This window comes from Brachyhypopomus gauderio, chromosome 3, assembly GCF_052324685.1.
Source record: "Brachyhypopomus gauderio isolate BG-103 chromosome 3, BGAUD_0.2, whole genome shotgun sequence".
NCBI classification, from domain to species: domain Eukaryota; kingdom Metazoa; phylum Chordata; class Actinopteri; order Gymnotiformes; family Hypopomidae; genus Brachyhypopomus; species Brachyhypopomus gauderio.
In genome coordinates, this window is record NC_135213.1 from 728,539 (window position 1) to 751,832 (window position 23,294).

Consider the following 23,294-nt stretch of genomic DNA (forward strand, 5'->3'; position numbering starts at 1 on the left):
ATTAAGTTTTAGCTAGCATTGAATGTGAGAGCTGTCTGGTTCGCTACAGCTAATATTTATTTAGTAACCTAAATCAACATGTTAGCCTATATGTTAACTTAGTTAGTACAATTTTTTTTTTCATTAATTGCTTAACTATCATTTGAAGCTGCCTTTGTATTTATTCCCCTGTGGTTTATTATTATGAAGGTAATTTTTACCATATTGCGAGAATTTTTATTTGCTCCCTAGTAGCTTGATAGTGCAAGTGCAACCAGAAGGGTTGCTCACTTTGATAAATTGCTTTTGTTTGGCCTTGTGGGAGTCATTAATCATTGAAAGAATTTTTTTTTAATTGCACAAGTAGAACAGGTTGGTCTTAAATGTTAGCCCACATAATTAATTGCTGCTAATAGTGACACAAACTAATATTAATGTAGTAATTATTCATGTCTTCTACTTCTAAAGCATTCTTGGAGTTTTTATTTGGATGCATGACATCCGAATTTTAAAATGATTTGCCAGGTTTGTGGACATGAAGCTAGAACGGTTGTTGCACATGTTCGGCACATGCGAATTCACAGGCATGTAGCCAATATAGCCTTTAAGTGTGGTTTTTCAGATTGTAAAAGAACCTTCCAAAAATTTTCAGCATTTAAAACTCACACATATCGACATAAACGAAACTCTGGAATTACATCTAGGCTATTTGCCATATTAGACTTGACTTGTCATGTTGATTTATGTGATATCAGGTGTGAAAATTTGAAGAGCTTTTTTGCTCATTTGAAAACGCACATTAGGGAGGGAAAAGAAGTGTCTTGTCCATTTCAACAGTGTAACAGAAAGTTTGCAGTTGTGTCTACCTTTACTTCTCACATATCTAGGAAGCACAAAGATCATGGGGAACAAAACCTTGTTAACTCCATTGTAAACCCTGACTGCCCCTTTGTTGCAGAACAGTCTGATATGCAGATAGGTGCTCCTCCTCATTTTGAGGAAAGTACTGAAGAGGTCTGCCCAGAAATCATTGATGAACCTCTGTTCTTGAGATGTCTAGCCCAGTTTTACCTAAAACTTCAGGCCAAATGTCTGCTTCCATCCACCACTATAAACACTGTAAAAAATTTACCCGTAATATTACAGTAAAATACTGGCAGCAGGGTTTCCAGCTATTTACTGTAATTTTTACAGCTTCTGTACTGTATTTTAAATTACAGTTTCTTACTGTTGTATGAAAATACATTAAAATACCGTGAATTTCTGTAAATACGGTAAAATACTGGCAGCTGTGTTTCCAGCTCTATACTGTAATTTTTACAGCTTCTGTACTGTATTTTAAATTACAGTTTCTTACTGTTGTATAAAATACATTAAAATACCGTGAATTTCAGTAAATACAGTAAAATACTGGCAGCAGGGTTTCCAGCTCTTTACTGTAATTTTACAGTTTCTATACTATATTCTGAATTACAGATTTTTACCATTGTATTAACATACCATGAAATTGACTGTCATTTTAGTGTCTGTATACTGTATTCTGAATAAATAAAAATTTTCCCCATGACAGCTGTCCAATTTAAGTAAGTAATCTGTGAAATTACTTCACTGACATACAAATTAGATTTCTAAAAAATAAACTAAACTGACCAAAAATAAGTCCAGCATAAAAATGTTCAAGTATATTATTTATTAAACAAAATGATAACAATCACAACCTCAGAACAAATTCTGTGAATTCAAACTCAATTCAGTGAATTGTCTGAATAATCTGGCAATCGATCCCGTCTCATTTTCAAACTCAAAAAAAAAAAAAAAACAATGATTAAAGGACTTATTTTTCTGGGAGAGGCCAGTAAAATTAAACTAAAATGTTCCTTTAAAAAATTAAATGTGCTAATAATAAAATAAATTTAAAAACAAAACAAAATTAAATTAAACAGCCCAAAACTGGTAAAATTTCCTCTATCTGCACACACTACTAGTGAATGCATTAGTGCGAGTGTGAAAAATTGCTTGCCTAAATGAAGTCCCACTGAAAGTCCATGAGATTCTTTAGGAGTGTGGAGACACGAGGATTTACTGTGAAAGATTTCTTGTTCACAAGTCTACCGGTCCTCTTTGAGACCACCTTGCCCCGGCTAGTCTTTGAACCCCTCTCTGGATTTATCCCAACAAAGCGCCTGGAGAGACAACAGTATAAAAATAATAATTGGTTGGTGACTTTCAGAGTGATTTGGGAAATGAAGCACGCACAAATACAGATATAAGACACAAAATGTCTTACCTCTGAATGAACTCCAAAGTACAAGATGCCTCCTCCTGGTACTGCAAGTTGAACACGTAGTACATTGCAAACAAAGTTGCAAGCCCAGTCAAGAATGCAGGTAGGATGCCCTCACAAATGACATGACCCTCAAGACTAATCATCCAGCCTTGAATGACCTGGTCTGTTCCTTGCATAAAAAAAACATTGTTTTAACTAACAATGACACATGTTATTAAAGCAAAGCAAAGCATCAGCACTCCTTGTGGATTTAGCCTGCTAAACAGTGAGTATGTGTGTGTGTGTGTGTTGGAGTGTGAGTTAGGGGTTACACAAAATAGTCAACTAGTTGATTTTACTGCTACTGGTCATGAGAATATGACACTAACAAAAAAGAAAGTCTTGAGAAGCGTGGTGTTTTCAGGGTCATACCTCCGGTTTGCTGAAGGTTAATGCAATCCAGGGCTCATTGGAAAAGGGCATGCCATGCTCTACTTGACTAGTCTGGCTTCATTGTGAATTTTTTAGGTTGGAGTTTAAAAGTCAGTTAGGGTAAGTGAGTGTGTGAGAGTGAGTGAGTGAAGGTGAGAGTTAGTTAAGTGGATGAGTATGCGTGAGACTGAATATGAGTGAGAATGAGTGTGTGTGAGTGCAAGTGAGAGTAAGTTAAGTGAGAGATTGTGACTCTGAGTGAGTCTGACTGTGCAAAAGTTACTTGACGAAGTATTTTGCATTAAAAATATAATTTTTCTCCAATTACTTAATTTGACTAAAGTATTGATAACATTGCTTTGCTGAATAAAAGTAATATGCAAAAGTCATACACAGATATACATACCAAGAAGTATCAGACGAGGACTTGCAGGGAGTGTTAGAGTCCTCTCAACATCTGCTGCAGTGGCACTGGTCTGAAGAAAATGAAAAGATTCATATCCTAAGTATAACACCGAGATTAAACACAAATTCTAACAAAAGAAAACAAAAAGTAAACTCACATCTGCATGAAAAATGAGCCCACTGGTATTCTCTTGAAAGTGTGTCATAAGTAGCTGTACAACACGGATTGGTTCCTCGACATCTTCAGTTTTCGAGAGGACAGCTTTTACATTTGCATCTTTAGATTTTGATTTAAAGTATTCTGTAATCGGTCCTCCACATTCTGCCATGGAAATCTCCAAAGCTCGCAACACATTAATCTCAGTGAGCATCTGAAAATGGCAGAAGATTGACTTCTGATTAAAGAGGTAAGGCCACTGGCTTCTCAAGTCTTGGACTGAAGGTGGTGGTGCTGTATTTAGATGCTGACGCAGAAGACAGAATGTAGTCTCCATTAGATTTTTTACTTCAGATTTCTCTACTCCACCCATTCCCTCCTGACTATAAATCTCCTGTAATCTTTGACGTTTTGCCTCCACTGTTTCCTCTGTTTCTTCAGGCGGGAATTGAGGCTGAAATCTCACACAACCATAAGTGTCAGTCGGCCTCATCTTACCTCCAGTGTTTGATGCTGAGGCTCTATGGCGTATGTTACTCTCACGGTTCAGATTCTCAATACGTGTCTTGACTTGTATAAGCAGTGATGTATAACCTCCAGCCATTACTGAACCATCAGGAAACATGTCTGCAAAACTATTAGGATACTGCCTAATAATGTTTCTACAGACAGTGAGACACTGTGCTCGTGTAGGGCACAACTCAAACTTGCGCATCTCACTTACAAGAATTCTGACCATCTGACGGCGTTCTGGAGGTTTAGGTCTCTTACCAGAGGAAATTGCTGTTTGTATTTCTGGCGGCATTTTCTCCCATGGGACTTGAAATCTTTCAGGCCATGTCTTTGCAATGTGTAATGGTCTGGTATTTGGGCTTCTGCTGTCTGTTTCTGAAGACAGTGATGTGGAGGGTGAGCTTGACTCTTCATATCCATGCGAAAGAAAAGAATCTGAATGCAGTGATGGATTAGAACATGCTGTTGGGCTGGAGAGTGGTGAATGGCTTGATATTACTTCCATATTCAAAGTGAGGGTCTCTGCCTCTGAAAGGCAACAAAATAAATAAAGGTAGAAGTTTAATTTACATTTAATTAAAATTTTCTTTACTACAAATATGTCATTAGATAAACAATAAGCAAAAAGACATAAATTATGTGGTTGTCAATCGTGGTTGAAGTAGTTTTTATAGTATTTAATAGTTAAAAGTATTTTTGCTTGCTTGATCACACCCATTTAAAGTCAAACAGCATGTTAATATGGTAATTAGTTAAATAATTTGTGGTTCAAGCAGAGGAATCTCCAAAATGTGCAAGCCAGTGCATAGATGATAACTGTTTGGTGCTATATTCGGAGCCATTTTCAAAAGGTGGAACTACATAAAACACATTCCCCATCAATATGAAGAACCATTTTGTAATGCAAACAACAATTTAAGCATGAAATGTTCTACATAGAACCATTCATTTTATTACAGAACAATTCAGGAACCATCTTTGTAGTCAGTGTAGTCTAGAACAGAACTGAAAACCACTGATCCACCCTTATGATATATTAAGGTCTACATTACCCAATTTGAAGGCCTCTAGTAGTTTCCTGAGTTGAATTACTGGCAAGACTTCACAAATATCTTCTTGTTGTACATATCGTAGGTCGTCTTTATTTTCTACTCCACAATTCTGAAGTATAGAGATCAGCTGTCCACAAGTTTCTTCAGAAATATTGGGCAAAGCCTTGAGAATGATGGCCTTTATGTCTTCAATCAAGAGGGACATCTTTGTACAAGGACAGAAAGGTATGGTGAAGAATTAGTAATGGCATGCCCCACACCATGTACTCAGGCAAGGGGTAGTAATCTAGCAGATTCTTGTGGTTAACACAGCACATTTTCCCTAATGGTTTAAGACTATAAGCACCCATGTCAGGAAGACGCACAGCCTGACGCTCCTCTGTAATAAAATGTATTTCTAAACCCTCATGAACGAGAATTACTTTAATTTTTCCCACTACAAGGTCTTCTTGTTCACCAATCAAGATGTACATGTTCTTTTTGTATTTTGTGCCCTTCACTGTAACTTCATGTGCTATCTCAGTGTTGAGAGACTCAAAGTTGAGATGCGAAACTGCTTGTCTAATCTCATCATTATAGTCACCTAAAAAAAACTCTGCGCTTTTGACCACAGCAACATCTGCTGGAAAAAAATTTCCAGCATAAAGAAATGCCTGCAACAGCTGATGTCTCTCTGCTAGGGTTCCACAAAGATTTTTAAAGTTGTGCAATTTTCTGGCACATTGCTTAAAATATGTATGTTTGCTCTCAAATCTTAGAGTCCATAGACGTATGAGAGGCCCAAAGTGAATGATCAGCTCAGGATAATGACTAAGGTAATGATGCTTGGGTTTTAGTGGTTGAGTAGGAAAGGCTTGCCTTCGAGAATACAGATATTCCTCCATTAGAACTCCTAAATAGGCTACTTGACCAGTAAAAATAGCTGGTGCACATATGAGCTCAACAATCTCTCTTAGCTGCAAAATCAGCCTCCATATTTCACTCTCACTTGGATTACTGATTTTGTCTCTGATTAAGACTGGCAGCATCCTGAGTAAACACCAGTTTTGTGCAGCATGGCCAGATAGCTTTTCTCCCCCTGCACTAACCTCACTGGGTTTGTTGTTACCATCATTACCCAAGTACTTGAATTGATTTATCCGTTGATTCAGTTCCCTATATGTGAATTGCTTGTCCACTGTTACAAGATAACGAATGTATAATGACAAATCAGAAGATACAACCCCTTCAAAAAGGTCGTGACCAAGACATGGAGGTAACCCTGGCTGACAGACATGAAAATAGCTTAGTTGATTAAACACAGAATCAAATTTGACACCACCACTGGAACTCAAAGCTGCATTATCACTCAGAGACTGGAGGTGGTCTCTATGTAACTGCACTGTTCGCTTAACGCCTTTGAAAAGGGGATCTGCTTGAAAAGTTGCTCTGTCAATGGTACAATACCTACAGAAGTATTCACTCTTACTAAAATTTTCTATGAATCCTCCTATATTATGTGCACCTGGATTGTCCCCAACAATGGAACACAATATTCCCTTGCAAACCTGTCCATCAGGAAAAGCAATGCCACCCATCTCTAGATCTTTAAGACCTTTTATCAAGGGACCCAAGACTTTCTCTTGACCAAAATGCTTGAAATCCTGCTCTCTGCAAAGTAGAACAAGCTGCAGTTGGTCAATGCTTGATCTATGATGTGGTGCAATATCTGCAAGAGTAGCATACACACAAAGTATTTTGTGTTTCTTCTTCCCAGATCCCAGAGGGTTGGCTACTTCTAAGGCATCCTGATATAGGATCAATCCAAATGAATTCTCTGCATGAAACAACACATTTTCTGACAAGTGTTTTCCATCCCAAACATCCTGAAGGATATCTTTAGCTTGGAATGATGTGGACACTTGTTTATGATGTTCCCTAATTGAGTCAATCTGAAATAGAGACTTGATCGTTTCTTTAATTGGAACATACTGTGCAAAACATTCTTTGCCTGCCTTATTCTGCCCCAGACAAATTGGAATTGGTTCAATGTAATTGAAATTATTTTTGAAAACTGTTTTCCTTCTCTGGTTAGTTTTCAGGGTGTGAGAATTGCATCTTCGAAAGAGATCTTCATTTTTTAATACATCAATAACGGCACTTATGTCTGCTTCATGAACCCCAAGTGTAGCCAGCCTCTCTTTCAGTTTGAAAAGTAAATGTGACTGGCTTATATCATGTATTTCTTGCAGATGTTCAACAATTGTTTGCACTGTAAAAAATTCCTGTAAAAAAACAGCTAAATTACAACAGTAAAATGCTGTTTTTTGTAAAATATGTTAATACTGTAAAAAAACAGCTAAATTACAACAGTAAAATGCTGTTTTTTGTAAAATACGGTAATACTGTGAAAAGGAAATAGTTATTTACAGTATTACCGTATGCTAAAAAGAAGTAAATCATTTTACGGTACAGAACAGTATTTTCTCAAAGCCGCCTTCAGCTCCGCCCACATTCAGATGCTGCCGTTGTAAAAAAGCCCTGAGGATTACTCTTCCCGGGTGTATCATTAACAAGGTAAGCTGCCTCAGTCAAACAAAGTGGTGTTTTGTTCTGTGGACTTTCAGATTGATTAACAGATTAGATGTCTAACTCTACACCATTAAGTTTTAGCTAGCATTGAATGTGAGAGCTGTCTGGTTCGCTACAGCTAATATTTATTTAGTAACCTAAATCAACATGTTAGCCTATATGTTAACTTAGTTAGTACAATTTTTTTTTTCATTAATTGCTTAACTATCATTTGAAGCTGCCTTTGTATTTATTCCCCTGTGGTTTATTATTATGAAGGTAATTTTTACCATATTGCGAGAATTTTTATTTGCTCCCTAGTAGCTTGATAGTGCAAGTGCAACCAGAAGGGTTGCTCACTTTGATAAATTGCTTTTGTTTGGCCTTGTGGGAGTCATTAATCATTGAAAGAATTTTTTTTTAATTGCACAAGTAGAACAGGTTGGTCTTAAATGTTAGCCCACATAATTAATTGCTGCTAATAGTGACACAAACTAATATTAATGTAGTAATTATTCATGTCTTCTACTTCTAAAGCATTCTTGGAGTTTTTATTTGGATGCATGACATCCGAATTTTAAAATGATTTGCCAGGTTTGTGGACATGAAGCTAGAACGGTTGTTGCACATGTTCGGCACATGCGAATTCACAGGCATGTAGCCAATATAGCCTTTAAGTGTGGTTTTTCAGATTGTAAAAGAACCTTCCAAAAATTTTCAGCATTTAAAACTCACACATATCGACATAAACGAAACTCTGGAATTACATCTAGGCTATTTGCCATATTAGACTTGACTTGTCATGTTGATTTATGTGATATCAGGTGTGAAAATTTGAAGAGCTTTTTTGCTCATTTGAAAACGCACATTAGGGAGGGAAAAGAAGTGTCTTGTCCATTTCAACAGTGTAACAGAAAGTTTGCAGTTGTGTCTACCTTTACTTCTCACATATCTAGGAAGCACAAAGATCATGGGGAACAAAACCTTGTTAACTCCATTGTAAACCCTGACTGCCCCTTTGTTGCAGAACAGTCTGATATGCAGATAGGTGCTCCTCCTCATTTTGAGGAAAGTACTGAAGAGGTCTGCCCAGAAATCATTGATGAACCTCTGTTCTTGAGATGTCTAGCCCAGTTTTACCTAAAACTTCAGGCCAAATGTCTGCTTCCATCCACCACTATACACACTGTAAAAAATTTACCCGTAATATTACAGTAAAATACTGGCAGCAGGGTTTCCAGCTATTTACTGTAATTTTTACAGCTTCTGTACTGTATTTTAAATTACAGTTTCTTACTGTTGTATGAAAATACATTAAAATACCGTGAATTTCTGTAAATACGGTAAAATACTGGCAGCTGTGTTTCCAGCTCTATACTGTAATTTTTACAGCTTCTGTACTGTATTTTAAATTACAGTTTCTTACTGTTGTATAAAATACATTAAAATACCGTGAATTTCAGTAAATACAGTAAAATACTGGCAGCAGGGTTTCCAGCTCTTTACTGTAATTTTACAGTTTCTATACTATATTCTGAATTACAGATTTTTACCATTGTATTAACATACCATGAAATTGACTGTCATTTTAGTGTCTGTATACTGTATTCTGAATAAATAAAAATTTTCCCCATGACAGCTGTCCAATTTAAGTAAGTAATCTGTGAAATTACTTCACTGACATACAAATTAGATTTCTAAAAAATAAACTAAACTGACCAAAAATAAGTCCAGCATAAAAATGTTCAAGTATATTATTTATTAAACAAAATGATAACAATCACAACCTCAGAACAAATTCTGTGAATTCAAACTCAATTCAGTGAATTGTCTGAATAATCTGGCAATCGATCCCGTCTCATTTTCAAACTCAAAAAAAAAAAAAAAACAATGATTAAAGGACTTATTTTTCTGGGAGAGGCCAGTAAAATTAAACTAAAATGTTCCTTTAAAAAATTAAATGTGCTAATAATAAAATAAATTTAAAAACAAAACAAAATTAAATTAAACAGCCCAAAACTGGTAAAATTTCCTCTATCTGCACACACTACTAGTGAATGCATTAGTGCGAGTGTGAAAAATTGCTTGCCTAAATGAAGTCCCACTGAAAGTCCATGAGATTCTTTAGGAGTGTGGAGACACGAGGATTTACTGTGAAAGATTTCTTGTTCACAAGTCTACCGGTCCTCTTTGAGACCACCTTGCCCCGGCTAGTCTTTGAACCCCTCTCTGGATTTATCCCAACAAAGCGCCTGGAGAGACAACAGTATAAAAATAATAATTGGTTGGTGACTTTCAGAGTGATTTGGGAAATGAAGCACGCACAAATACAGATATAAGACACAAAATGTCTTACCTCTGAATGAACTCCAAAGTACAAGATGCCTCCTCCTGGTACTGCAAGTTGAACACGTAGTACATTGCAAACAAAGTTGCAAGCCCAGTCAAGAATGCAGGTAGGATGCCCTCACAAATGACATGACCCTCAAGACTAATCATCCAGCCTTGAATGACCTGGTCTGTTCCTTGCATAAAAAAAACATTGTTTTAACTAACAATGACACATGTTATTAAAGCAAAGCAAAGCATCAGCACTCCTTGTGGATTTAGCCTGCTAAACAGTGAGTATGTGTGTGTGTGTGTTGGAGTGTGAGTTAGGGGTTACACAAAATAGTCAACTAGTTGATTTTACTGCTACTGGTCATGAGAATATGACACTAACAAAAAAGAAAGTCTTGAGAAGCGTGGTGTTTTCAGGGTCATACCTCCGGTTTGCTGAAGGTTAATGCAATCCAGGGCTCATTGGAAAAGGGCATGCCATGCTCTACTTGACTAGTCTGGCTTCATTGTGAATTTTTTAGGTTGGAGTTTAAAAGTCAGTTAGGGTAAGTGAGTGTGTGAGAGTGAGTGAGTGAAGGTGAGAGTTAGTTAAGTGGATGAGTATGCGTGAGACTGAATATGAGTGAGAATGAGTGTGTGTGAGTGCAAGTGAGAGTAAGTTAAGTGAGAGATTGTGACTCTGAGTGAGTCTGACTGTGCAAAAGTTACTTGACGAAGTATTTTGCATTAAAAATATAATTTTTCTCCAATTACTTAATTTGACTAAAGTATTGATAACATTGCTTTGCTGAATAAAAGTAATATGCAAAAGTCATACACAGATATACATACCAAGAAGTATCAGACGAGGACTTGCAGGGAGTGTTAGAGTCCTCTCAACATCTGCTGCAGTGGCACTGGTCTGAAGAAAATGAAAAGATTCATATCCTAAGTATAACACCGAGATTAAACACAAATTCTAACAAAAGAAAACAAAAAGTAAACTCACATCTGCATGAAAAATGAGCCCACTGGTATTCTCTTGAAAGTGTGTCATAAGTAGCTGTACAACACGGATTGGTTCCTCGACATCTTCAGTTTTCGAGAGGACAGCTTTTACATTTGCATCTTTAGATTTTGATTTAAAGTATTCTGTAATCGGTCCTCCACATTCTGCCATGGAAATCTCCAAAGCTCGCAACACATTAATCTCAGTGAGCATCTGAAAATGGCAGAAGATTGACTTCTGATTAAAGAGGTAAGGCCACTGGCTTCTCAAGTCTTGGACTGAAGGTGGTGGTGCTGTATTTAGATGCTGACGCAGAAGACAGAATGTAGTCTCCATTAGATTTTTTACTTCAGATTTCTCTACTCCACCCATTCCCTCCTGACTATAAATCTCCTGTAATCTTTGACGTTTTGCCTCCACTGTTTCCTCTGTTTCTTCAGGCGGGAATTGAGGCTGAAATCTCACACAACCATAAGTGTCAGTCGGCCTCATCTTACCTCCAGTGTTTGATGCTGAGGCTCTATGGCGTATGTTACTCTCACGGTTCAGATTCTCAATACGTGTCTTGACTTGTATAAGCAGTGATGTATAACCTCCAGCCATTACTGAACCATCAGGAAACATGTCTGCAAAACTATTAGGATACTGCCTAATAATGTTTCTACAGACAGTGAGACACTGTGCTCGTGTAGGGCACAACTCAAACTTGCGCATCTCACTTACAAGAATTCTGACCATCTGACGGCGTTCTGGAGGTTTAGGTCTCTTACCAGAGGAAATTGCTGTTTGTATTTCTGGCGGCATTTTCTCCCATGGGACTTGAAATCTTTCAGGCCATGTCTTTGCAATGTGTAATGGTCTGGTATTTGGGCTTCTGCTGTCTGTTTCTGAAGACAGTGATGTGGAGGGTGAGCTTGACTCTTCATATCCATGCGAAAGAAAAGAATCTGAATGCAGTGATGGATTAGAACATGCTGTTGGGCTGGAGAGTGGTGAATGGCTTGATATTACTTCCATATTCAAAGTGAGGGTCTCTGCCTCTGAAAGGCAACAAAATAAATAAAGGTAGAAGTTTAATTTACATTTAATTAAAATTTTCTTTACTACAAATATGTCATTAGATAAACAATAAGCAAAAAGACATAAATTATGTGGTTGTCAATCGTGGTTGAAGTAGTTTTTATAGTATTTAATAGTTAAAAGTATTTTTGCTTGCTTGATCACACCCATTTAAAGTCAAACAGCATGTTAATATGGTAATTAGTTAAATAATTTGTGGTTCAAGCAGAGGAATCTCCAAAATGTGCAAGCCAGTGCATAGATGATAACTGTTTGGTGCTATATTCGGAGCCATTTTCAAAAGGTGGAACTACATAAAACACATTCCCCATCAATATGAAGAACCATTTTGTAATGCAAACAACAATTTAAGCATGAAATGTTCTACATAGAACCATTCATTTTATTACAGAACAATTCAGGAACCATCTTTGTAGTCAGTGTAGTCTAGAACAGAACTGAAAACCACTGATCCACCCTTATGATATATTAAGGTCTACATTACCCAATTTGAAGGCCTCTAGTAGTTTCCTGAGTTGAATTACTGGCAAGACTTCACAAATATCTTCTTGTTGTACATATCGTAGGTCGTCTTTATTTTCTACTCCACAATTCTGAAGTATAGAGATCAGCTGTCCACAAGTTTCTTCAGAAATATTGGGCAAAGCCTTGAGAATGATGGCCTTTATGTCTTCAATCAAGAGGGACATCTTTGTACAAGGACAGAAAGGTATGGTGAAGAATTAGTAATGGCATGCCCCACACCATGTACTCAGGCAAGGGGTAGTAATCTAGCAGATTCTTGTGGTTAACACAGCACATTTTCCCTAATGGTTTAAGACTATAAGCACCCATGTCAGGAAGACGCACAGCCTGACGCTCCTCTGTAATAAAATGTATTTCTAAACCCTCATGAACGAGAATTACTTTAATTTTTCCCACTACAAGGTCTTCTTGTTCACCAATCAAGATGTACATGTTCTTTTTGTATTTTGTGCCCTTCACTGTAACTTCATGTGCTATCTCAGTGTTGAGAGACTCAAAGTTGAGATGCGAAACTGCTTGTCTAATCTCATCATTATAGTCACCTAAAAAAAACTCTGCGCTTTTGACCACAGCAACATCTGCTGGAAAAAAATTTCCAGCATAAAGAAATGCCTGCAACAGCTGATGTCTCTCTGCTAGGGTTCCACAAAGATTTTTAAAGTTGTGCAATTTTCTGGCACATTGCTTAAAATATGTATGTTTGCTCTCAAATCTTAGAGTCCATAGACGTATGAGAGGCCCAAAGTGAATGATCAGCTCAGGATAATGACTAAGGTAATGATGCTTGGGTTTTAGTGGTTGAGTAGGAAAGGCTTGCCTTCGAGAATACAGATATTCCTCCATTAGAACTCCTAAATAGGCTACTTGACCAGTAAAAATAGCTGGTGCACATATGAGCTCAACAATCTCTCTTAGCTGCAAAATCAGCCTCCATATTTCACTCTCACTTGGATTACTGATTTTGTCTCTGATTAAGACTGGCAGCATCCTGAGTAAACACCAGTTTTGTGCAGCATGGCCAGATAGCTTTTCTCCCCCTGCACTAACCTCACTGGGTTTGTTGTTACCATCATTACCCAAGTACTTGAATTGATTTATCCGTTGATTCAGTTCCCTATATGTGAATTGCTTGTCCACTGTTACAAGATAACGAATGTATAATGACAAATCAGAAGATACAACCCCTTCAAAAAGGTCGTGACCAAGACATGGAGGTAACCCTGGCTGACAGACATGAAAATAGCTTAGTTGATTAAACACAGAATCAAATTTGACACCACCACTGGAACTCAAAGCTGCATTATCACTCAGAGACTGGAGGTGGTCTCTATGTAACTGCACTGTTCGCTTAACGCCTTTGAAAAGGGGATCTGCTTGAAAAGTTGCTCTGTCAATGGTACAATACCTACAGAAGTATTCACTCTTACTAAAATTTTCTATGAATCCTCCTATATTATGTGCACCTGGATTGTCCCCAACAATGGAACACAATATTCCCTTGCAAACCTGTCCATCAGGAAAAGCAATGCCACCCATCTCTAGATCTTTAAGACCTTTTATCAAGGGACCCAAGACTTTCTCTTGACCAAAATGCTTGAAATCCTGCTCTCTGCAAAGTAGAACAAGCTGCAGTTGGTCAATGCTTGATCTATGATGTGGTGCAATATCTGCAAGAGTAGCATACACACAAAGTATTTTGTGTTTCTTCTTCCCAGATCCCAGAGGGTTGGCTACTTCTAAGGCATCCTGATATAGGATCAATCCAAATGAATTCTCTGCATGAAACAACACATTTTCTGACAAGTGTTTTCCATCCCAAACATCCTGAAGGATATCTTTAGCTTGGAATGATGTGGACACTTGTTTATGATGTTCCCTAATTGAGTCAATCTGAAATAGAGACTTGATCGTTTCTTTAATTGGAACATACTGTGCAAAACATTCTTTGCCTGCCTTATTCTGCCCCAGACAAATTGGAATTGGTTCAATGTAATTGAAATTATTTTTGAAAACTGTTTTCCTTCTCTGGTTAGTTTTCAGGGTGTGAGAATTGCATCTTCGAAAGAGATCTTCATTTTTTAATACATCAATAACGGCACTTATGTCTGCTTCATGAACCCCAAGTGTAGCCAGCCTCTCTTTCAGTTTGAAAAGTAAATGTGACTGGCTTATATCATGTATTTCTTGCAGATGTTCAACAATTGTTTGCACTGTAAAAAATTCCTGTAAAAAAACAGCTAAATTACAACAGTAAAATGCTGTTTTTTGTAAAATATGTTAATACTGTAAAAAAACAGCTAAATTACAACAGTAAAATGCTGTTTTTTGTAAAATACGGTAATACTGTGAAAAGGAAATAGTTATTTACAGTATTACCGTATGCTAAAAAGAAGTAAATCATTTTACGGTACAGAACAGTATTTTCTCAAAGCCGCCTTCAGCTCCGCCCACATTCAGATGCTGCCGTTGTAAAAAAGCCCTGAGGATTACTCTTCCCGGGTGTATCATTAACAAGGTAAGCTGCCTCAGTCAAACAAAGTGGTGTTTTGTTCTGTGGACTTTCAGATTGATTAACAGATTAGATGTCTAACTCTACACCATTAAGTTTTAGCTAGCATTGAATGTGAGAGCTGTCTGGTTCGCTACAGCTAATATTTATTTAGTAACCTAAATCAACATGTTAGCCTATATGTTAACTTAGTTAGTACAATTTTTTTTTTCATTAATTGCTTAACTATCATTTGAAGCTGCCTTTGTATTTATTCCCCTGTGGTTTATTATTATGAAGGTAATTTTTACCATATTGCGAGAATTTTTATTTGCTCCCTAGTAGCTTGATAGTGCAAGTGCAACCAGAAGGGTTGCTCACTTTGATAAATTGCTTTTGTTTGGCCTTGTGGGAGTCATTAATCATTGAAAGAATTTTTTTTTAATTGCACAAGTAGAACAGGTTGGTCTTAAATGTTAGCCCACATAATTAATTGCTGCTAATAGTGACACAAACTAATATTAATGTAGTAATTATTCATGTCTTCTACTTCTAAAGCATTCTTGGAGTTTTTATTTGGATGCATGACATCCGAATTTTAAAATGATTTGCCAGGTTTGTGGACATGAAGCTAGAACGGTTGTTGCACATGTTCGGCACATGCGAATTCACAGGCATGTAGCCAATATAGCCTTTAAGTGTGGTTTTTCAGATTGTAAAAGAACCTTCCAAAAATTTTCAGCATTTAAAACTCACACATATCGACATAAACGAAACTCTGGAATTACATCTAGGCTATTTGCCATATTAGACTTGACTTGTCATGTTGATTTATGTGATATCAGGTGTGAAAATTTGAAGAGCTTTTTTGCTCATTTGAAAACGCACATTAGGGAGGGAAAAGAAGTGTCTTGTCCATTTCAACAGTGTAACAGAAAGTTTGCAGTTGTGTCTACCTTTACTTCTCACATATCTAGGAAGCACAAAGATCATGGGGAACAAAACCTTGTTAACTCCATTGTAAACCCTGACTGCCCCTTTGTTGCAGAACAGTCTGATATGCAGATAGGTGCTCCTCCTCATTTTGAGGAAAGTACTGAAGAGGTCTGCCCAGAAATCATTGATGAACCTCTGTTCTTGAGATGTCTAGCCCAGTTTTACCTAAAACTTCAGGCCAAATGTCTGCTTCCATCCACCACTATACACACTGTAAAAAATTTACCCGTAATATTACAGTAAAATACTGGCAGCAGGGTTTCCAGCTATTTACTGTAATTTTTACAGCTTCTGTACTGTATTTTAAATTACAGTTTCTTACTGTTGTATGAAAATACATTAAAATACCGTGAATTTCTGTAAATACGGTAAAATACTGGCAGCTGTGTTTCCAGCTCTATACTGTAATTTTTACAGCTTCTGTACTGTATTTTAAATTACAGTTTCTTACTGTTGTATAAAATACATTAAAATACCGTGAATTTCAGTAAATACAGTAAAATACTGGCAGCAGGGTTTCCAGCTCTTTACTGTAATTTTACAGTTTCTATACTATATTCTGAATTACAGATTTTTACCATTGTATTAACATACCATGAAATTGACTGTCATTTTAGTGTCTGTATACTGTATTCTGAATAAATAAAAATTTTCCCCATGACAGCTGTCCAATTTAAGTAAGTAATCTGTGAAATTACTTCACTGACATACAAATTAGATTTCTAAAAAATAAACTAAACTGACCAAAAATAAGTCCAGCATAAAAATGTTCAAGTATATTATTTATTAAACAAAATGATAACAATCACAACCTCAGAACAAATTCTGTGAATTCAAACTCAATTCAGTGAATTGTCTGAATAATCTGGCAATCGATCCCGTCTCATTTTCAAACTCAAAAAAAAAAAAAAAACAATGATTAAAGGACTTATTTTTCTGGGAGAGGCCAGTAAAATTAAACTAAAATGTTCCTTTAAAAAATTAAATGTGCTAATAATAAAATAAATTTAAAAACAAAACAAAATTAAATTAAACAGCCCAAAACTGGTAAAATTTCCTCTATCTGCACACACTACTAGTGAATGCATTAGTGCGAGTGTGAAAAATTGCTTGCCTAAATGAAGTCCCACTGAAAGTCCATGAGATTCTTTAGGAGTGTGGAGACACGAGGATTTACTGTGAAAGATTTCTTGTTCACAAGTCTACCGGTCCTCTTTGAGACCACCTTGCCCCGGCTAGTCTTTGAACCCCTCTCTGGATTTATCCCAACAAAGCGCCTGGAGAGACAACAGTATAAAAATAATAATTGGTTGGTGACTTTCAGAGTGATTTGGGAAATGAAGCACGCACAAATACAGATATAAGACACAAAATGTCTTACCTCTGAATGAACTCCAAAGTACAAGATGCCTCCTCCTGGTACTGCAAGTTGAACACGTAGTACATTGCAAACAAAGTTGCAAGCCCAGTCAAGAATGCAGGTAGGATGCCCTCACAAATGACATGACCCTCAAGACTAATCATCCAGCCTTGAATGACCTGGTCTGTTCCTTGCATAAAAAAAACATTGTTTTAACTAACAATGACACATGTTATTAAAGCAAAGCAAAGCATCAGCACTCCTTGTGGATTTAGCCTGCTAAACAGTGAGTATGTGTGTGTGTGTGTTGGAGTGTGAGTTAGGGGTTACACAAAATAGTCAACTAGTTGATTTTACTGCTACTGGTCATGAGAATATGACACTAACAAAAAAGAAAGTCTTGAGAAGCGTGGTGTTTTCAGGGTCATACCTCCGGTTTGCTGAAGGTTAATGCAATCCAGGGCTCATTGGAAAAGGGCATGCCATGCTCTACTTGACTAGTCTGGCTTCATTGTGAATTTTTTAGGTTGGAGTTTAAAAGTCAGTTAGGGTAAGTGAGTGTGTGAGAGTGAGTGAGTGAAGGTGAGAGTTAGTTAAGTGGATGAGTATGCGTGAGACTGAATATGAGTGAGAATGAGTGTGTGTGAGTGCAAGTGAGAGTAAGTTAAGTGAGAGATTGTGACTCTGAGTGAGTCTGACTGTGCAAAAGTTACTTGACGAAGTATTTTGCATTAAAAATATAATTTTTCTCCAATTACTTAATTTGACTAAAGTATTGATAACATTGCTTTGCTGAATAAAAGTAATATGCAAAAGTCATACACAGATATACATACCAAGAAGTATCAGACGAGGACTTGCAGGGAGTGTTAGAGTCCTCTCAACATCTGCTGCAGTGGCACTGGTCTGAAGAAAATGAAAAGATTCATATCCTAAGTATAACACCGAGATTAAACACAAATTCTAACAAAAGAAAACAAAAAGTAAACTCACATCTGCATGAAAAATGAGCCCACTGGTATTCTCTTGAAAGTGTGTCATAAGTAGCTGTACAACACGGATTGGTTCCTCGACATCTTCAGTTTTCGAGAGGACAGCTTTTACATTTGCATCTTTAGATTTTGATTTAAAGTATTCTGTAATCGGTCCTCCACATTCTGCCATGGAAATCTCCAAAGCTCGCAACACATTAATCTCAGTGAGCATCTGAAAATGGCAGAAGATTGACTTCTGATTAAAGAGGTAAGGCCACTGGCTTCTCAAGTCTTGGACTGAAGGTGGTGGTGCTGTATTTAGATGCTGACGCAGAAGACAGAATGTAGTCTCCATTAGATTTTTTACTTCAGATTTCTCTACTCCACCCATTCCCTCCTGACTATAAATCTCCTGTAATCTTTGACGTTTTGCCTCCACTGTTTCCTCTGTTTCTTCAGGCGGGAATTGAGGCTGAAATCTCACACAACCATAAGTGTCAGTCGGCCTCATCTTACCTCCAGTGTTTGATGCTGAGGCTCTATGGCGTATGTTACTCTCACGGTTCAGATTCTCAATACGTGTCTTGACTTGTATAAGCAGTGATGTATAACCTCCAGCCATTACTGAACCATCAGGAAACATGTCTGCAAAACTATTAGGATACTGCCTAATAATGTTTCTACAGACAGTGAGACACTGTGCTCGTGTAGGGCACAACTCAAACTTGCGCATCTCACTTACAAGAATTCTGACCATCTGACGGCGTTCTGGAGGTTTAGGTCTCTTACCAGAGGAAATTGCTGTTTGTATTTCTGGCGGCATTTTCTCCCATGGGACTTGAAATCTTTCAGGCCATGTCTTTGCAATGTGTAATGGTCTGGTATTTGGGCTTCTGCTGTCTGTTTCTGAAGACAGTGATGTGGAGGGTGAGCTTGACTCTTCATATCCATGCGAAAGAAAAGAATCTGAATGCAGTGATGGATTAGAACATGCTGTTGGGCTGGAGAGTGGTGAATGGCTTGATATTACTTCCATATTCAAAGTGAGGGTCTCTGCCTCTGAAAGGCAACAAAATAAATAAAGGTAGAAGTTTAATTTACATTTAATTAAAATTTTCTTTACTACAAATATGTCATTAGATAAACAATAAGCAAAAAGACATAAATTATGTGGTTGTCAATCGTGGTTGAAGTAGTTTTTATAGTATTTAATAGTTAAAAGTATTTTTGCTTGCTTGATCACACCCATTTAAAGTCAAACAGCATGTTAATATGGTAATTAGTTAAATAATTTGTGGTTCAAGCAGAGGAATCTCCAAAATGTGCAAGCCAGTGCATAGATGATAACTGTTTGGTGCTATATTCGGAGCCATTTTCAAAAGGTGGAACTACATAAAACACATTCCCCATCAATATGAAGAACCATTTTGTAATGCAAACAACAATTTAAGCATGAAATGTTCTACATAGAACCATTCATTTTATTACAGAACAATTCAGGAACCATCTTTGTAGTCAGTGTAGTCTAGAACAGAACTGAAAACCACTGATCCACCCTTATGATATATTAAGGTCTACATTACCCAATTTGAAGGCCTCTAGTAGTTTCCTGAGTTGAATTACTGGCAAGACTTCACAAATATCTTCTTGTTGTACATATCGTAGGTCGTCTTTATTTTCTACTCCACAATTCTGAAGTATAGAGATCAGCTGTCCACAAGTTTCTTCAGAAATATTGGGCAAAGCCTTGAGAATGATGGCCTTTATGTCTTCAATCAAGAGGGACATCTTTGTACAAGGACAGAAAGGTATGGTGAAGAATTAGTAATGGCATGCCCCACACCATGTACTCAGGCAAGGGGTAGTAATCTAGCAGATTCTTGTGGTTAACACAGCACATTTTCCCTAATGGTTTAAGACTATAAGCACCCATGTCAGGAAGACGCACAGCCTGACGCTCCTCTGTAATAAAATGTATTTCTAAACCCTCATGAACGAGAATTACTTTAATTTTTCCCACTACAAGGTCTTCTTGTTCACCAATCAAGATGTACATGTTCTTTTTGTATTTTGTGCCCTTCACTGTAACTTCATGTGCTATCTCAGTGTTGAGAGACTCAAAGTTGAGATGCGAAACTGCTTGTCTAATCTCATCATTATAGTCACCTAAAAAAAACTCTGCGCTTTTGACCACAGCAACATCTGCTGGAAAAAAATTTCCAGCATAAAGAAATGCCTGCAACAGCTGATGTCTCTCTGCTAGGGTTCCACAAAGATTTTTAAAGTTGTGCAATTTTCTGGCACATTGCTTAAAATATGTATGTTTGCTCTCAAATCTTAGAGTCCATAGACGTATGAGAGGCCCAAAGTGAATGATCAGCTCAGGATAATGACTAAGGTAATGATGCTTGGGTTTTAGTGGTTGAGTAGGAAAGGCTTGCCTTCGAGAATACAGATATTCCTCCATTAGAACTCCTAAATAGGCTACTTGACCAGTAAAAATAGCTGGTGCACATATGAGCTCAACAATCTCTCTTAGCTGCAAAATCAGCCTCCATATTTCACTCTCACTTGGATTACTGATTTTGTCTCTGATTAAGACTGGCAGCATCCTGAGTAAACACCAGTTTTGTGCAGCATGGCCAGATAGCTTTTCTCCCCCTGCACTAACCTCACTGGGTTTGTTGTTACCATCATTACCCAAGTACTTGAATTGATTTATCCGTTGATTCAGTTCCCTATATGTGAATTGCTTGTCCACTGTTACAAGATAACGAATGTATAATGACAAATCAGAAGATACAACCCCTTCAAAAAGGTCGTGACCAAGACATGGAGGTAACCCTGGCTGACAGACATGAAAATAGCTTAGTTGATTAAACACAGAATCAAATTTGACACCACCACTGGAACTCAAAGCTGCATTATCACTCAGAGACTGGAGGTGGTCTCTATGTAACTGCACTGTTCGCTTAACGCCTTTGAAAAGGGGATCTGCTTGAAAAGTTGCTCTGTCAATGGTACAATACCTACAGAAGTATTCACTCTTACTAAAATTTTCTATGAATCCTCCTATATTATGTGCACCTGGATTGTCCCCAACAATGGAACACAATATTCCCTTGCAAACCTGTCCATCAGGAAAAGCAATGCCACCCATCTCTAGATCTTTAAGACCTTTTATCAAGGGACCCAAGACTTTCTCTTGACCAAAATGCTTGAAATCCTGCTCTCTGCAAAGTAGAACAAGCTGCAGTTGGTCAATGCTTGATCTATGATGTGGTGCAATATCTGCAAGAGTAGCATACACACAAAGTATTTTGTGTTTCTTCTTCCCAGATCCCAGAGGGTTGGCTACTTCTAAGGCATCCTGATATAGGATCAATCCAAATGAATTCTCTGCATGAAACAACACATTTTCTGACAAGTGTTTTCCATCCCAAACATCCTGAAGGATATCTTTAGCTTGGAATGATGTGGACACTTGTTTATGATGTTCCCTAATTGAGTCAATCTGAAATAGAGACTTGATCGTTTCTTTAATTGGAACATACTGTGCAAAACATTCTTTGCCTGCCTTATTCTGCCCCAGACAAATTGGAATTGGTTCAATGTAATTGAAATTATTTTTGAAAACTGTTTTCCTTCTCTGGTTAGTTTTCAGGGTGTGAGAATTGCATCTTCGAAAGAGATCTTCATTTTTTAATACATCAATAACGGCACTTATGTCTGCTTCATGAACCCCAAGTGTAGCCAGCCTCTCTTTCAGTTTGAAAAGTAAATGTGACTGGCTTATATCATGTATTTCTTGCAGATGTTCAACAATTGTTTGCACTGTAAAAAATTCCTGTAAAAAAACAGCTAAATTACAACAGTAAAATGCTGTTTTTTGTAAAATATGTTAATACTGTAAAAAAACAGCTAAATTACAACAGTAAAATGCTGTTTTTTGTAAAATACGGTAATACTGTGAAAAGGAAATAGTTATTTACAGTATTACCGTATGCTAAAAAGAAGTAAATCATTTTACGGTACAGAACAGTATTTTCTCAAAGCCGCCTTCAGCTCCGCCCACATTCAGATGCTGCCGTTGTAAAAAAGCCCTGAGGATTACTCTTCCCGGGTGTATCATTAACAAGGTAAGCTGCCTCAGTCAAACAAAGTGGTGTTTTGTTCTGTGGACTTTCAGATTGATTAACAGATTAGATGTCTAACTCTACACCATTAAGTTTTAGCTAGCATTGAATGTGAGAGCTGTCTGGTTCGCTACAGCTAATATTTATTTAGTAACCTAAATCAACATGTTAGCCTATATGTTAACTTAGTACAATTTTTTTTTTCATTAATTGCTTAACTATCATTTGAAGCTGCCTTTGTATTTATTCCCCTGTGGTTTATTATTATGAAGGTAATTTTTACCATATTGCGAGAATTTTTATTTGCTCCCTAGTAGCTTGATAGTGCAAGTGCAACCAGAAGGGTTGCTCACTTTGATAAATTGCTTTTGTTTGGCCTTGTGGGAGTCATTAATCATTGAAAGAATTTTTTTTTAATTGCACAAGTAGAACAGGTTGGTCTTAAATGTTAGCCCACATAATTAATTGCTGCTAATAGTGACACAAACTAATATTAATGTAGTAATTATTCATGTCTTCTACTTCTAAAGCATTCTTGGAGTTTTTTATTTGGATGCATGACATCCGAATTTTAAAATGATTTGCCAGGTTTGTGGACATGAAGCTAGAACGGTTGTTGCACATGTTCGGCACATGCGAATTCACAGGCATGTAGCCAATATAGCCTTTAAGTGTGGTTTTTCAGATTGTAAAAGAACCTTCCAAAAATTTTCAGCATTTAAAACTCACACATATCGACATAAACGAAACTCTGGAATTACATCTAGGCTATTTGCCATATTAGACTTGACTTGTCATGTTGATTTATGTGATATCAGGTGTGAAAATTTGAAGAGCTTTTTTGCTCATTTGAAAACGCACATTAGGGAGGGAAAAGAAGTGTCTTGTCCATTTCAACAGTGTAACAGAAAGTTTGCAGTTGTGTCTACCTTTACTTCTCACATATCTAGGAAGCACAAAGATCATGGGGAACAAAACCTGTTAACTCCATTGTAAACCCTGACTGCCCCTTTGTTGCAGAACAGTCTGATATGCAGATAGGTGCTCCTCCTC

The 23,294-nt window shown here is 37.1% G+C and overlaps 2 protein-coding genes across 9 annotated transcripts in view; both read right to left on the minus strand.

Moving 5' to 3' along the window:
• LOC143509895 (uncharacterized) overlaps window positions 1-2,136 on the minus strand; it is a 15,368-nt gene extending 13,232 nt beyond the window's left edge. The window contains exon 1 of the mRNA XM_076998746.1: window positions 2,000-2,136. The gene's annotated coding sequence lies outside the window, so the exon portion shown is untranslated. The remainder of the gene's footprint in view (window positions 1-1,999) is intronic.
• Window positions 1,655-22,755, minus strand: LOC143509896 (uncharacterized). 8 transcript variants are annotated; one of them, XM_076998750.1, is made up of 7 exons: window positions 12,247-12,384; window positions 11,453-11,722; window positions 4,805-5,009; window positions 3,241-4,280; window positions 3,084-3,153; window positions 2,267-2,429; window positions 1,655-2,162 (listed from the first exon to the last, which is right to left on the minus strand). In XM_076998750.1, exons 2-7 carry the CDS (start codon window positions 11,612-11,614, stop codon window positions 2,000-2,002), a joined length of 1,803 nt encoding a protein of 600 aa, XP_076854865.1. In that variant the 5' UTR covers window positions 11,615-11,722; window positions 12,247-12,384; the 3' UTR covers window positions 1,655-1,999. The 8 variants fall into 8 exon arrangements, with proteins under 8 accessions (XP_076854865.1, XP_076854867.1, XP_076854871.1 ...); XM_076998752.1 differs by lacking the exons at window positions 11,453-11,722; window positions 12,247-12,384 and adding an exon at window positions 9,444-9,580 and having other exon boundaries at window positions 2,267-2,435; XM_076998756.1 differs by lacking the exons at window positions 11,453-11,722; window positions 12,247-12,384 and having other exon boundaries at window positions 2,267-2,435; window positions 3,241-3,453; window positions 4,011-4,280; window positions 4,805-4,942.
• Window positions 22,756-23,294: the final 539 nt, after the last annotated feature.

Excerpts from the sequence above, each read along its gene's own strand:
- LOC143509896 (XM_076998750.1), bottom strand. The coding sequence starts at position 11,614 with ATGGATATGAAGAGTCAAGCTCACCCTCCACATCACTGTCTTCAGAAA. Across the intron at positions 3,154-3,240 it reads GGCTCATTTTTCATGCAGAT|ACCAGTGCCACTGCAGCAGA; the intron begins GTGAGTTTACTT and ends CATTTTCTTCAG. Across the intron at positions 2,163-2,266 it reads ACTTTGGAGTTCATTCAGAG|GCGCTTTGTTGGGATAAATC; the intron begins GTAAGACATTTT and ends TTGTCTCTCCAG.